Source organism: Antrostomus carolinensis, unplaced genomic scaffold (assembly GCF_000700745.2).
Source record: "Antrostomus carolinensis isolate BGI_N321 unplaced genomic scaffold, ASM70074v2 scaffold12576, whole genome shotgun sequence".
NCBI classification, from domain to species: Eukaryota; Metazoa; Chordata; class Aves; order Caprimulgiformes; family Caprimulgidae; genus Antrostomus; species Antrostomus carolinensis.
In genome coordinates, this window is record NW_010319837.1 from 85052 (window position 1) to 100567 (window position 15516).

Here is a 15516-nt window from a genome sequence, read left to right on the forward strand (position 1 = left end):
TCTGTACCAAGCCACATGCTTAGGCTCCTAGCCTGAGAATTCTTCGTTTCCTTTTTTCCACCAATTTTATCAGTTTTTCTTTGTCTAGAATATGAAAAGGAGAGTGTCATGCTTTGTTGCAGTCATCTGTAGCATGTACTACAGAGTTTCACCATTCTCCTTCCATAACAGCAGGCACAGTATATCAGGCAGGGCGCAACAGAATTTCTTTCATTGCACCTAACACATTTTAAAGCTTCCAGGTCAGATCTCTCACAGCCAGGACTTCTCCCCTTCTCTCTATACTTTAGACAGATTTCTTGTACTGAGAGGCATCAGAAATAGGATCATTCCTACCAAGTTGTCAGAATAACAAAACCTGAGGGAGATGCTTGCCTCTGCCTACCCCAGCTCTCCTTAAGGCCTAGAACAAGCTGAGCCCTCCTGGGCAAAACAGCATCTCCATTTTATAGATCTTTAAATGTGATCCCTCCTGGGCAAAACAGCATCTCCATTTTATTTGTTACTGCCTGAAAATTAATGGGTAAAACACATGTTAGTAATTTTCTTTACATTTTTTAAAATCAATCTTTGGGTAGTCCAGTCCAAATAGGAGAACATTTGTTCTCTTTTGCCCCAGTACTATTGCACTTTTCATAAAACAGCTTAGCTCAGCTTATTCATCTGCCCAGCCATGCATCTTACTGCCCATGACTCCATTCAGTATGACAGACTTTGCAGCAGTCAGAAGTTTCACCAGGAAACTGACTTTTAAATAAAGTATCTTCCCCATCAGCCTGTCACATCTTGCTTTAAAGGTATTTCTTTATTTTCTAACCCTGTCCCCCTGTGATTAAGTGCATTAGTATCTTAATGAAAATGCATTCTGTTTATTGCCCTCTTGGGAAGCAAGAGGTCATCACACCAAATGCATAAATTGTCATCAGAGACAGTCCGAGCATAATTGCAATTTTGCTGCTCCATGTTTGCTGCACTCAGGGTCCGTCAAAGTCCCCTGAAACATGCGCAGGTTCTAATAATTAGCATAGAGTCTGCCTGGGACCACAGCATTGATGAAATATTTCAGAGTTAATCACACTTTGTAAACACTGATTTATATTGACTACCTTTCTCCAGACTGATGTCTCCTCATTAAATATCACATTAGTGGATTGCAGGATTGCACAAAGACTCAAATGCTCAGCAACTGCTAATTCAACGGGAAGTAATACTTAAACCACTTACATCTATTGAAAATTGGTTAAGTATTTATGATAAGGGAAGTCTATACAGTGCGGTGTATATTCTGCCAATACAACCAGATTGTACTTTGCACAACCTTTTCAGGACTTTGCGGGCTTTCTTCCTCCTGAATGTTGCTGCATGACCGACTTAGCAACGCTGGTGAATAAAACAGATCTTGGTATGTCTGAATGCTAGTGGTACTTGTTGACAAAAGTCAAACTTCAGTGTAGTTCTCTTCCCATTCCCTAGCTCCTCAGAAAAAAGCTATTTAGGAAACTGAAGGATATGGTGGGTAGGAAATTCAGTACAACAGTTCCTGCAAAACGTCTTTCCAATACGCATTACTGAAGTTAAGAAATAACACTTCTGGAATGATACGTAGGAAAGGGTGGTAAAGGCAAGCTTAAAAAAAGATTCATGTTATCCTCTCAAATTCTAACGAGGCATTCTTAGTGAGGCATAACCACTGTACAGGAAGACCTTCAAAGCCTTTCACAAATTGTATCTAATTAACTTCATCATATTATAGTAACAAATGTATTATCATCCCTTTTTATTAAAAAAAAAAAAAAAAAAAAAGAAACAGGGAATCAGAAATGCTTTGCACAAGATCAAAGATATCTTTGCACAAGGTCAGAAACGATCTTGACCAAAAACGAGATCGAGGTTCCAACACAGAAATTCAAGCAGCAAAGCTCTGTACCAAGGCAAGTGGAGCACCTCCACTATAGCCAGAGCCTTTGTGCAAAGGCACAGATCACAAAGGTACAGATGGCTGCACCAAAAAGTATTACTGAAAACCAGAGAAATATAAGCAAGATTGCTTATTTCCCTAAGAAGACACTTCTAATCCATAAACTGGTATTTCAGTTTTGTGCAAAATCCTGTGAAACACAGCAAGGGTCTGCAGCGTGTAGCACATTATACACAGGTAACGTAACTTTCTTTTCCTGCAAATTCTTGCCATCTAAAGAACTCTAAAATGAGCTATTATTCTGGTCACTTAGATTCCAGTACTTCAGAGGGGGTATTTTCTCCTATCAATTTAGGCTGCTTTACTTTAATGAATTATATTTTACAGCAGATGTTCAATCTTAATTTTTGATGTTAGAAAATATACTTGGAAGATGTTGGAAAGAGTTCCTCCAATGAATTCAGCAGAGTTACAGTAACTGGATTTACTGCTGCAGCAAAGATCCACATCTTACCAATGGTCACAGCTGGTTCCCCCTTTTAAAATATGGCAAGACCACAGTAAGAGTTCAAGGAAACTAACATTTTGTCACCACTATGAATATATGAATGCAGTATTTTATCAAATATCCCCACAGACAGATTTCATTTCTGTGAGTTTTCCTTAAAAATAAAAAAAAAATCTCATGGAATTTTGCAATGGATACGTACCTGTATATATATCATACTCAAAATGTGTTTTTACCTGCTAGGATTAGTGGATGTATTTTTGGTAAAAACCTTTAATTTACTGCACATTGCAGGTCAGTAGAGCCCTCATAATTTCTTATTTACTTCTATACACTAAAAATAAAGAAACAAATGAATTGAAAAAGTGTTTGGGAATCTGTACAAATTCATAGGTACACTACATCCATTCAAGATGCTCAGATCTGCATTTTCTTTTGATAAGGAAGATTCAGAAGGAAGTTTTACCTTTTACTTGTCCACTGCACAATGCTAGAGGCAGAAACTGAGCAGCTAGTAAGAGTGTAAGTTGAGTTTTCCCAGTCCTGTCAACAGTTGGAGAGGTAGCTGTGTTATACAGTAAACAAAATCAACATGGCAGCTCCAAGTCTTTAAACTGGGCTGACAAGAACGATCGAGCAATTTATAAGATCTCCTGGCTGGTTTTCAGAAAGGACTGGGCTCTGATTACTTATTTCAGAGTCTTTTGCACAATTAGTTTGCAGGCAATATAATTTTCTCACTTACTCCTTAATAGAATCATGCAGCTAGCTGGCTGATAGAATAACAGCATATATGTAAAACTCCTGCCTGAAGTGCCAGGGGATAATTTGTATATTCCTTTCAGTAGCGTAATGGACTTTTACAGTTTGGCAGTTAAAGGGCTGAGTAATGTAAATTAGTATGACGTTTCAAAATAAAAATATATGTCAAATCTTCACTCCCCAAACACACTGCCCTGTACTATAATAATACAACAGGATTTATGCCAGCCTGAGTTCTTTTTCTCTCCTCGTGCTCTGAGTAATGTTTATTTAAAAACAGTTCCTTTTTCCTACTGATTTGTTAAATTTTATTACCTCAGTCAAAAGATGAGGAAATACTTCTAACACACTGTGCCTATCAAGAGCAACTGACTCACTAAAAATACGATGCCATTTGATCTTGAGATAGCAGGTGAACTGCTAAAACTTACACTCCATAACCAGCTCTCTGGTTTTAGATGCTTCAGATTCTCAGATCTTTACACACAGCTCAAGGATAAGCGGGCCAAGATACCATTTTTTTTTTAATCTCACAGATGAGGTTTGGAGGTTAACTGAATGAGATGTGGAGTCATGGTACAGTTTTAATGGTACAGGGACTTGAACTCGACAGCTTTACAAACCAGGCAACCGGACTCAGCCAAGATTCTCGAGACCATTTCAGCCATTTCTTGCATGGAAGTGGCAGCAACACTCAAGGTAAAAGAAGAGGAAGAATGAGAACCATGACAAAGAGGCGGTCACTGAGAGCACTGGGCCTTATGCCTTGGCATCTTATCCCAAATGAAGTTATTGTCATCAACAGTTACAACTTTAGAACCTCACAAATATCAAGAGTGCAAAGCTGGCTATAGAAGCTGGCTCCAGTCTCTAGGACAGGCTGAAACAGGGGTCTCTCTTCCAGAAATACTGACAAGAACAGAAGCTGCAGAGAGCCATTCTTAGCAGAAGTTTTCTTTCCCTTTTCACACTGCAACATTTGATATTACAACACTAAAGATGTAAAAGGATTGCTATGAGCTTCTGGACTATGCTCAGAAAATCTTTGGACAAGTAAAAGACATGAGGAAGATTGAGATACAGGGTGAAAATGTGTTTGGAAATAGTAGTCATGAGCCACTTACAAAAGCAGGAGGAATGCTGAAGATAGCAGTATTGAAACTTCTCCAGAAGGGGAAAAAAAAAAAGGCAAACCAATAGAGAGGAATTAATTATTCCTGCAATGTAATAATTTTATGCTATAATTAGCCCACGAAACTGTATTTCAGTATCTCTTTATTTATATCCAATAACGCCCCATTTTCCTCCCCAACTTTCTCTTTAAAGTTCTGTAATCTAATACTTTTTTTCAAAAATTTGTATTTAAAAAGCAAGCATTCTCATTATTCTTAACAGAGTCTACAACATCACTGGATTTAAGTTTCTCTGCAGTAAGGTTTACCCCAGGTATCACCTTTATGCTCTTGTTTTCCTGTGTGACAGACCCAAAGGAATACACCTGCTTGTCTGCAGATTAGCATGCATGAAAACTCTGGAAAATGAAAGATATTCAGGATTACCTCCACAGGTTTTCTGGGAATTAATAAAACAAAAGGTTTAGAAAAAGAGACAGGTGAATCTAAGCCAGCACAGAGAGCGAATTACGGTATGTTAGGTAACACCTCGATACGTAATCCAGTCAGAAAAGAAAATAATTGTTCCTGAGAAACTTAGGAAAAGTAGGTGCTATTGGAAATAAAGAGTAACAGTCTAAATTAGGAAAAGAAGGATAGAGGAAAAAGTCCCAGATGGACTTAAAAATGTATTTGATGTTTATAGGTCTTAGCAAAGCTGAACTGAGGAAAGTAAAAATATTTTCTCTCAGGTTAAAGTTTCAGTTCTCGCAGACTCTGTTCCTACTTCGCAGTCAGAACTCGACTGAATTTAAGTACGAGTAAATATTTTCACAAGTAAAAGTATTCTTATCAATAAGGTTTCAGAAATGGGGTCAGGTTGGAATAAGGCTGAATTTGAACTTAACTGAACCCAGTTTTGGCTGACAAATCCTTAGATGGATTCACCTAGTATTGCAGATAGCGCTGTGAATTATAGACCCATGAATTCTGCTACATGTCATCTGGAGTTGATTAAGCTTAAAGTTTACTGTATTCACAATTTTTCACCCGGATGACTTCAGAAACAATACTGCGCACAAAGAGTTACTAACATTTAAAAACTTGGTTCCTAAATGTCTCAAATATTTTTCTAAGATGATAAGGCCACGTATAAAGGATTATGCTTCTGTATCTGTTGCTTGTGTTGTCTTTTCTGTTACAATAAGAAACTCAGGAGAAGCAGCTAGTTTTTAAATAACTTGACAGTGTAAGATGGTATTTGACAGGGGGATATAGTCAGCTTAAAAGTACATTTTAAATGAAATCACTATGTTGACTTGTTTGAAAGAAGCCAAGGTACTATGTTACTGAACTATAATACACTTAGAACTTCTAAATTGTACTTTTTATTTATTTTTATTTTATTCCTAGAAAGCAACATGAATAGAGATTTTAAAATGAACATGTAAAGGTGATGCTGGTTGGTCTAACTGCATGACATTTGTGCATCAGCCTCTAACTTTAGGTAGATGGGTTTCCAGCATCATAAAAACTGACATAATTTTCAATATGAGGTTGATACAACGGGGTGTTGAATGACACCTGTAAGGGCCCAACTACATTTTATTCGCACTGGAGCCAACTTCTTTATCTTCAACAGAAATGAAGGCGTATAGGTCATCTTAAGAGAGAATCAATGCTTTGAAGACACAAATAGAACTGATCCCCTGTTTCCTGGGAGTCACTGAAGAGTTGTCCAAGTCAGAAAGACTGAACCACCTAGATTTTGTCCCTCCTGGTATTTTACCTAGGTTGATTTGGATATTTCCTACCAAGACAGCACAGAAATTTGTCACTGTTTGCTTATGAGCACACAGAACATCTCAGTCAGTTGCAAAGCAAATTACTTTCAAAGTAGTAAAAAATTTAAAAAGTTATAGAAACATTAAAATCTAACACTTGCTAGCTGAGACTTCACATGTCTCTAGTTTCAAAGTAGACAGAGTTTCCTAAGTGGGCTGGAAGCTTTCAGAGATGTTTATAATAAATAGAGATCCAGATCTAATTATAATGGCAGTGCTACATACCACTGTACCAATATTATTTGTAAACCACATCTCTTTCTGAGTATTTCTGATGGGTTTGAAATAGCTATGCACAAATCAGTATGCTCATTCTTATTCCCTAATAATCTAAATGCAGCATGTAATTTACAAGGCTGTAAGGAAAGCAGAGATGGTAAAAAGGATAGCACCATCTGTATACTTTTAAACTTCTCTCTGGTTCTCAGATTTCAGCGTGTTTATATTTTATTGTCGCATCTTGTTTGGCTGCCATAGTTACACAATGACATTATGACAGGATTAAAAGACGTGTTGGAAGGAATTAAAAATGCTTGCTCACTAGTTTGGTTGGCCTATAGGCACAGAGAAACCAAGGGAAAGGGGAAGGTATCTATCATTGCTTGCTTAAAATATTCTTTGAAAGAAATGCTGATGCACAGACTTTTACTTACATAAGGAAGGTGAATGATTTAATCAGGTAATGATGGATTCAGGTGACATTTAGTGTTAGGTTCACTGGAGGGCTGCCATCTTTGCACCAGAACCAAGGTCCACAGACTATTGCACCAAGATGCAAGCCTCCACCCTATCTTTCTATAAAAAACTATAATCTTAGCTACCAGTAAAAATGCTGAAAAGCCATAAAATCTCACTTAATTTGCTTTCACTTCCTCTACAAAAATGATGTGCAGTATTATAGGAGTCAGCTTTGAGAGATGCAAATTAACCTTTGGAAGTCACTTCGGTCATGTGCAACCTCGAATCAAACTTTATGTTGCTTATTTTAAATGCCACCTTATCTGCATTTATATAGCTAGTTCTAACTTTCCTGATTAAAACTTTCTGATTTTAAAAAAATATATATATTTACTGTAAAGTGCCTGTATATTTACAGATTAAATTGTCTCAGTAATGGGTAAACAATCTAAAGAGGGTTGAAAAACCTGAACACCAAAGGGATTAAAAAGAACTTTGAATAACCAAAAAGGTGAACAAAGTACAAAGCAGTTTAATCTAGCTTCTAGTTTGGGCAGGCTTTGAAGACCATAGAAACTACATTACTGCAGAACTGCAGAGCTGAAGGCTCTAAGGTGATCAGCATCAAAAGAGACAGCAGACTTGGTCTAGCTCACATAATGACCAAAAAGACAACACTATTCCCAGGACGGAATATTTCTTGTTTGTGTTAAGAGATACAGAGAGGCAACAACTCCTGGGGATAAAACTCTTAAATGAAACAGTGAGGGTATGATTGCAGGGCTTCTTACTACCTGCTGCTTTACTTACCCTGCATATAAACAGAAGATTGCTGTCTCAATACTGTTCATACAACAGTTTTTCCTAACAAAATAAGCATATTAAAAAAAAACAACCAACCAAACAAAAAAACGAAACCAAAAATGAAGCCCAAGAACTACAAGGACTATTGGATGCAAAATATTTTAGCTTTTGTGAGGAAAATTCAAACACTGTTCAAGGAAATAAGTAAGCAAGCTCTGAAACTTTTGCAACAAGCCTTACCAGGAAGGCAACATACCAGTACCTCAGCTTTTCACACTGTCTTTTCATGCTAGTTTAAAGAAGACAATATCCCTGAAGATTTGGAAGAAGGAAGGAAGTTATCCAGATGCAGGCCATTATTTTAGAAAGATGAAGGTTAAAGTAAAACAAAATAGTAAACTGTCTTTGAATCTGTAATTCCTGCAATCCTTCTACTGAAAGGAAGAATACCATTTCAATCCACTTGCAGAAATGTTTAAGTTACAGGCACTGAGTAGTTACATATTATTAATGAAAAACGTGTGCTTACTAGTCTTTATAATAAGTGAGCAAATAAAAATGATGAGAAATGTATTTACTTTAAATATTCACTGCAAAATATCTAGTAATTACAAGACCTCCATGCTGAACACGAGATTTTGCACTCAGCTGGCAACTGAAAATCCTCTTTCTTTTAATGAAAGCTTGGAGTTTTCAAGATAATACAGTGCACAGCAAAAACTGTGTAGAGACCCTAAAAATCAATGTACCTGTAACTATTTTTAGATGTTGCTATTTTCTACTATCCCTGATGTTAAGCCAATTTTGGGGACATTTGGCTGTGTGTGTGTTTCTGTGAGACATATGCAATCAGCCACCACGTAAATTATCCCAGAAGCAAACTGAGAGCTGCAGCTGAGTACTAGGCTGAGCAGAGAGAACATTCAGTTCTCCCATCCCTTATATGTCACAAAAGGGGGCAGAACACCATTAGATTCTACTATGACCTAAGAAGGCACCAATTTTTATATTGAGCTGTTTTTTTCGTGGATTTTGGTTTGGTTTTTTAGCCAGGTAGTTTCTTGTTTCTAACTTTTTCTAATATTATTGATTTTTATCATAATCTATGCATTTTTTACTACAGCCCCAAACATATTTCTGTGCTATGTTAAAAAATTTACTCCTTCTTACAATTCAAGACAGGGTTAATTTAATTTCTTTACTTTTAAGAAAGTTAGTAGGGATTGCAAGAGACAGGAAGAAGAGGAGGAGAAATCCATCAGGCAGGAACGTTTTGATGGTTTTTTTTAGAGTAAATTGCTGTCATATGAAAGGGAATTATAATCTCCATTACCCTTAAAACCAGCTGTATACTCTACATTGGAGTGAAATTTGCCTCATGTAAGTGGCTACTAGATATCCTGTGATGTTCTTTACTTCTGTGTTATGTAAGATGCTGGTGGTGTACAGATACTGTGCTGGCTCTCTGAACAGCTGCCTGTGGCTTTCACCTTCTGAGATTTCAAAAGACGCCTTTGAAATGGAAAGAATGGCAAGACTCCCATTGACTTAGTGGAAAGGGCATCAGGCCTGACGTGAACACAAGATGCGCTTCATAATCTAACTTTAAAAGCTCAGCTTTGCTTTCACTTTTTGCCCATGACTTCAACAGGAGCAGCCCTTGGTTTCTACAAGTCTGAGCTAAGTTAGTAACTCATGAGTGATAAATAAGAAGGGTTTGGGAAGTCAAGTGCTCTTTTCACTGAATCTGGAATGAAGTACCCATCACAATTAAATTATTAGCATTTAAAATAAGCAATCCTTTAAGCCAAAACATGTTATCCTTACACATGCACAGTTACAGTATTTGATGCTTCACGTGGTCTGGTTTACTATTCTGTATTTATAAATATCTTGGGTTTTTTTCTGTTTTCCTGTTTTCTTATTAGCAGTTACGCACTCATCAACTTATTTTAAAAACAAGCAGGGAAAGAATGTGGTAGGAACCAGGAAGTGAAACAGTACAAGGAAGAATGACATCTAGGAACACTGGGACTAAATTCTATCATTTAGAGCAAGAAACCCTCAGAGGAATTATTCTTCATGCAAACGTAAAGGTAGAATTACTCATCAAAACATGAAGAGTACCTTTTTCTTATGTACCTCTTGTCACCTACCACAACTCATGGTTTGATTCACCAAAGCAAGTAGCCTCCATTATTTTGAATGGTACTGAAAACTCTTAGTAGTTGTGTCAGTTTAGTCAGCACCATCACTGAAGATGCTGCCATGACATTATGATGGTCACGTACTTCCTATTCTTAGTTCCTTCATTATTGCTTTTCCACTTGATGCTTGGTTTTGCCTTACTGCATTTTTTTTTTGTCTTCACAGCATTGTCACCTGCTGATGCAGCTAGTGCTTTAACCGTACTGAGACTTTTTGCACAGCTGCCAGTTCTAACTTGAGCTGCGTGGCCAAGTCCAGGTTGCTAATCTGGAGAATGACGTCCCTGTCTTGTGCTTGCTTCCATGCCCAGAAACTTGCTGTCTGTGGTGCGGTGTAAAATTGCAGGTTCTACCTATTAATGCCAGGAGTCAACACTTTAATCAGTTAACGTTTCTGTGGCATTTTTTTCTTGCTCAAAACATAGCTAAAATAATCACGCATCAATTCAGTTCTGTAGGACAGCTATTACATAACAATTAAATACCATTCAGAAAAACAGTTGCTAGTTGAAGTTGCTGCTTGAAGCTTAGCAACCATAAAATACAAATTGCTGCAGTGGAAACTTTATTTGAGCTTTTCTGAAAATGTTCCTGAAGGTCAAGTGAAATCATCTACCGCTTTTTTTATTTTTTCCAAAACAAAGACTTGAAATGAGCATACTGTTTCTGCATATGCATTCATTTTACAAATTAACCCAGGCCGCTAGGAATCTTCACAGGTATGTTCCTTCACTTGTGGCAAACTTTGTAACACTGAGTTCCATTAGAACAACTGAAATCTAATGTTTCTTTTTAGTGGCTATATGGCCACCATAAAAGGTCTACTTCATGCTGGTAGAAGGCCCAAATCTCCCAGTAGTAAAATGGATTAGAGGATGACAAAATAGCCATTGCCTCAGCGATTCATAAATTTTAAAACATTCATTATTTTTCCTTATTAATTTGACATTAAATATGGAAGTACAATATTTAAGAAATCTTGACCAGATGTTTCAAATTTGTGAAATTACAAACTGAAACTAAATTTATGCTCCTTATTGTAACTTATTTTTAAAAAGAAAACTGTATCACCCAATTGCATTGTCCGTCCTGAGAATTCCAGGTGCTCAACATCTATGAAAATCAAGCAGGTTTTATTGAGGAGCTTAAATTTGGACTTAGCAATCTAATTTTAGTCTCTGAAGTTTGAATTTAATTTAATGTGACACTATATTCCTGTACAGGCCAAGCTTGGCCTCATGTTCCTTAAATAAAGCACCTTCAATTTTACTTGAAAGGATGATATCTAAATCAAAGTAGAAGGTTATTTTGTCTCCATTGGTTCTGAAGCTAAAACAAGTAGTCATGCAAATTATCCCATTTGTACTAATTTCTGCCAAAATATGTGGCATATTTGTAACAGGTATCAAGAGCAGATTAGTATAAAGTATTGGGCAGGGACCAAAAGCTTGACAACTTATTCTAGAATGTGATCTTACAGATATCTGGTTGAATCTGTTTAAGGCCACTGTTTCATAAGGGTGAAAGACCAGTTATTAATACACTGATATGCACAAAGCACTACGCCATTGCATTTTCTTCCAATTTTAAATGCACTGGTAGGTTTAACAAAAATACACCAGATTTCTGTAAGAGTTTAAGTACAGTATTGCTGTAACTAGGAGCAAAACCCAAGCACAATCCCTGTATGCCAGCCACAAAGTGTGTTCAAGAGGCATCCATGACAACCTTCAGAAAATAGTTTTCTTTGTAGCAATAATTTATGGGAATCCATGAAAAACTCATATAGAAAAAAAAAACTGAACATACACTGGATGGCTCCAGTGTTTTTCTGTTTTTCATAATCAAAATAAACATGGTAGTGCGCTTAACGTGACAGACAGAACTCCCAAAGAAGCTTCAAAGGGGCTTCTTCCTGAGTAACGTCTGTAAGACCAAACACTATGAAGAATGAAAAGGTACAGTCTGAAGTCCTAATAGGACTTAGTCAAGGATTGTACTATTTTGCTCTGAGCAAAAGAAAGAAAAGAAGTTTAAAGAATAACCAACCTTGAATTGTCCTCTTGAAGAAAGCCTTGCAGGCCTCACAGGAAGCCACTCCATAGTGGTACCCTGATGCAATGTCACCACACACCAAACACAGTCTTTTGGGCATCGAGTTCAGCATATATTCACACTTAGTCTGTGAATCTTCAGCGATGGTACTGGAGCAGTCATCATACCGTTTCCTGACTGGCCCGTTGCCCCCAAGCCCTGTGGCCGAAGGGTAGAGGGGAGGTGAGTCCAGCCCGTTCTGATGTCCATTCATGGTGGAACTGTAGCTCCCACTGGCGTCTGAGGAGCCACCGGGGCTGTGGTGGTTGATGCTGTCCGTCAGAGAGGCAGGGCTGGACGGTTCCGTCTTGATGTACGACGAACAGCTAGAATCAATGTGTCGATCTTTGCTTGACATTCTGCAGAGAAGCCTGTAGTTGGGAGAGAGAGAAAGAAGAATCTGTGTATTAAAGACAGTGCTCTTTAAGGCTGCTCTGGAAGGGTTAGGGACTGCACATCATTCATTCATTAGTCAATACCTCTTGTTCTACATGAAGGTAATCAGCATAAGGGCATGACAGAGCTTTGTCAAAGCTCCAGACAGGCAGTAAACAAAAACTTTAAAGAGACCAAATCCCTCTGTTGTCCCCTCCACCGGCCTTCTAGGCTATGTGTCAACTTCACATCAGCTCTAAATTCTGAACCTGTCATCTAGTGATCTAGCGAATTAAAAAAAATTAAAAATCCCATTAGATAACTTGGCTATTAAATGTCTTCCTTTTTCTGTCGGTACTTGCTGTCTGTAAATTCCATCATTATCAGGAACAAATATTTCCCAGTTTGATCACATAAATGTTCTGCTGTCATTAATATTTGTCAAGACACTTGACTAAAACACACATTCATCATCTATTGATCTGATCCCAGAATTGAAGAGCAAGTCTCCCACAGTCTTTTTTGTTCTTTATTAATATTGCTTTATTATAGATACAGCTATTTAGTAACGGAGTAGCACATCAACTGGGAACTCTAACAAATAATTAAGGCTGGACTCCATTTTCACAAAATCTAAGTGAAATGATTCATCAGCTCTGGCTGCAATTACTTTCTAGCCATTATCCTCAGACTAACCAGTAATAATCCACTGCTATCCCATATATCTGCAGCTCTATAGGACCTGACATTTTACGTGTTCCATTCTTGAATTAAAAAAAAAAAAAAAAATATATATATATTAGATTAAATTTTCAATATAAGTTTTGTCTTTCAGAAAGTGAGATTCTGTCTTCTCAGCTCTCAAGTTCCCACGTTTTCAGAATTAAATATCTGAAATAAAACCACATAACATTTGATCTGACAAAATAGTGCTTTCTACAGGGAGTAAAAAAAAAGTCTTCTTTGTATATTCCATCCTCAAGTTTTTTTATTATTTTTAAATATATTTTAGGGAGAACAAGAAACAAAAATAGTAATTAGAAAGCTCCGAATCAGATAGTATCTTCATTTTTTTACAGCTGTGATTATGAGACCACAGTAGCAAACGGCCTACCCAGCATTTTCCTGACAGAAGCTGCCAAAGTACAGATGACAGTTATGAGCATCTCACTAGAAATATTTTCAGCAGAAAAGCAACTACCCCATAAGGCCACCCACCTGGAGCTACAGATTCATGTTTTCAAAGCAAATGCCTAAATCCAGACAATTTTACTGACTTCACTTAACTTTCTGAAGTGATTTTTGAGAACTTGTCTTCACTTTTTCACTTCTTTGCGTAAAAAAAAAAAAAAAAAAAAATCAATTTCTACTTCAAGATCTGGCATCAAATTCACCAATGGAAAATAGACATAAATCCAGAGAGTTGGTTTCCGTTCCAGTGAGGGTAACCGAGATCAAAGCCTGACCCTTCATTAAAAATATATGCTTAGGATGAGATTTACCCTAAAATTAGGGCCCATGGATCTTACTTAGGACTTCTCAATTATTATTTTTACTGCAAAACTATACTGAAAACAAACGACACGCGAATTTGGAAAACAGACAGATTGATGTGCAGAAATGTTACCCTCCAAACTTAAAATCGGGACTTATTTGGGGAGGGGGAAGAAGTAAGCTATCTGGTGTCAGCAAATAAACCAAGGAAATGGGAAGGTTAAAGCCATGAAAATATCTTATTACACTGGACCACCTGCTTGTGTTGTCCTTTCCTCAAGAACTGGAGGGGGGGAAATCCCCTTGCCAGGCTGCGGTACCGTGTGCCTTTTCTTCTGCATCTGCTGCCTTGTAGCCGTCACTGTTAATGAGTGCTGTAATTAATAGATAGCTCTCTCTTGTCTCTCTACTTGCACTCTGGGCTAAGCACTTTTCTCAAGTCAACGTCTGAAAGAAAGCGGGTCGGCACTGACTTACAGCAGCGCTGCGAATTCCTTTTTAATTTAGAGCACTTACACCACCACTCCACTTATTACCTTATAATTACTGGACGGCTCTCACACACATTATGATCTTAGACTAGAGTTAGAAGTTATTAGGGTACTAAAACATGGTGTCTCTCTGTCTCTCTCTCTCCCTTTCTTTGACACCAAATTTTATACAGCTACAATTAAAAATATCAATTAATTTTCACATTCTAGCAACTTCTGTTTTACCTTATTTTTCTATACACTAACACTAAGGTCCCTTTATTGACTAAACAAGTACTTGGTCTTCTTTTCATCTCCCTGCTGCTGAGACTCCACATATAGAGTCTCAAAATACAGCAACAGGAGTAACTGCCTACAGTCTGTCATAACCAGCTTAATGGCACGTTCTTGTCAAAGACTCCCACTGCTGATTTTTTTTTTCTAATTTGTGCAATAATTAGCTCGAATGTCACCCTTTCCTTCCCAGAAAAACCATTTGCAATTAATTAGTTGTCCAAATGCATGTTGTCTTAGCCAGTGTAAAAGCGGATATCTCCCACTCCAAGCGGTCAGAACCAAAATACAATCTCAGTCTTCCAAGCATGAAAATCTCACCACCAGTGTTGCTTAGGCTAAAGCCAGTCTGCCGATGCTTCTGAAGTAGCAGTTTCTAGTCCTAACCAAGACAGAGCTGCTTTTGGCTACAGCTTAAACAGTACAGACTGGACTGGGGCACACTAGCAAAGCATATATGCAGTTAAAACATTAACCGTTCCAAGGACAAGTGAAAACAACAGCGCCCGACTCCAAGAACAAAAACTTTCTCAATTCCCTGAAGAAGGTGAACCAGAGACAAGGCTCGGTACGAGCTGCAGTGGGCAACAGACACCTACAGCTTTCACTCCTTCGTTACTGTACCACATCTGAACGAAAGTAATTCAAGAGCCTTCTTACACGGATGGCAGGTGGGACCACCATCAAATTATCATGCTGAACATTTGGAATACTGCCTAAGCTAGATCTCTGTAAAATCCCTCCCTCAGTTCCCTCCTAATTACTACTTAGCTCGTTACACTGAAGAATTCCTAGACACCACTGCATTATAGTCTAAAACTACAGTTGGAGCTTAATTCTCTCTTCCTCTCTGTGTCTGAAATTCTACAGCTCTATTATTCAAGCCTGAAATATTCACAACTATCTATAAATTCAATTGTCAGACGGTGGGTTTTATTCTAGACCTCACTTCAATC

General features: G+C 37.6%; 1 protein-coding gene across 1 annotated transcript in view; it reads right to left on the minus strand.

The window, feature by feature from the left end:
• Nucleotides 1-15516, minus strand: part of LOC104526060 (estrogen-related receptor gamma) — a gene marked incomplete at its 3' end in the record, with an annotated part of 87962 nt that overhangs the window by 67280 nt on the left and 5166 nt on the right. The window contains exon 2 of the mRNA XM_010169406.2: nucleotides 11883-12298. Coding sequence (XP_010167708.1) covers nucleotides 11883-12285 — 403 coding nt within the window. The remainder of the gene's footprint in view (nucleotides 1-11882; nucleotides 12299-15516) is intronic.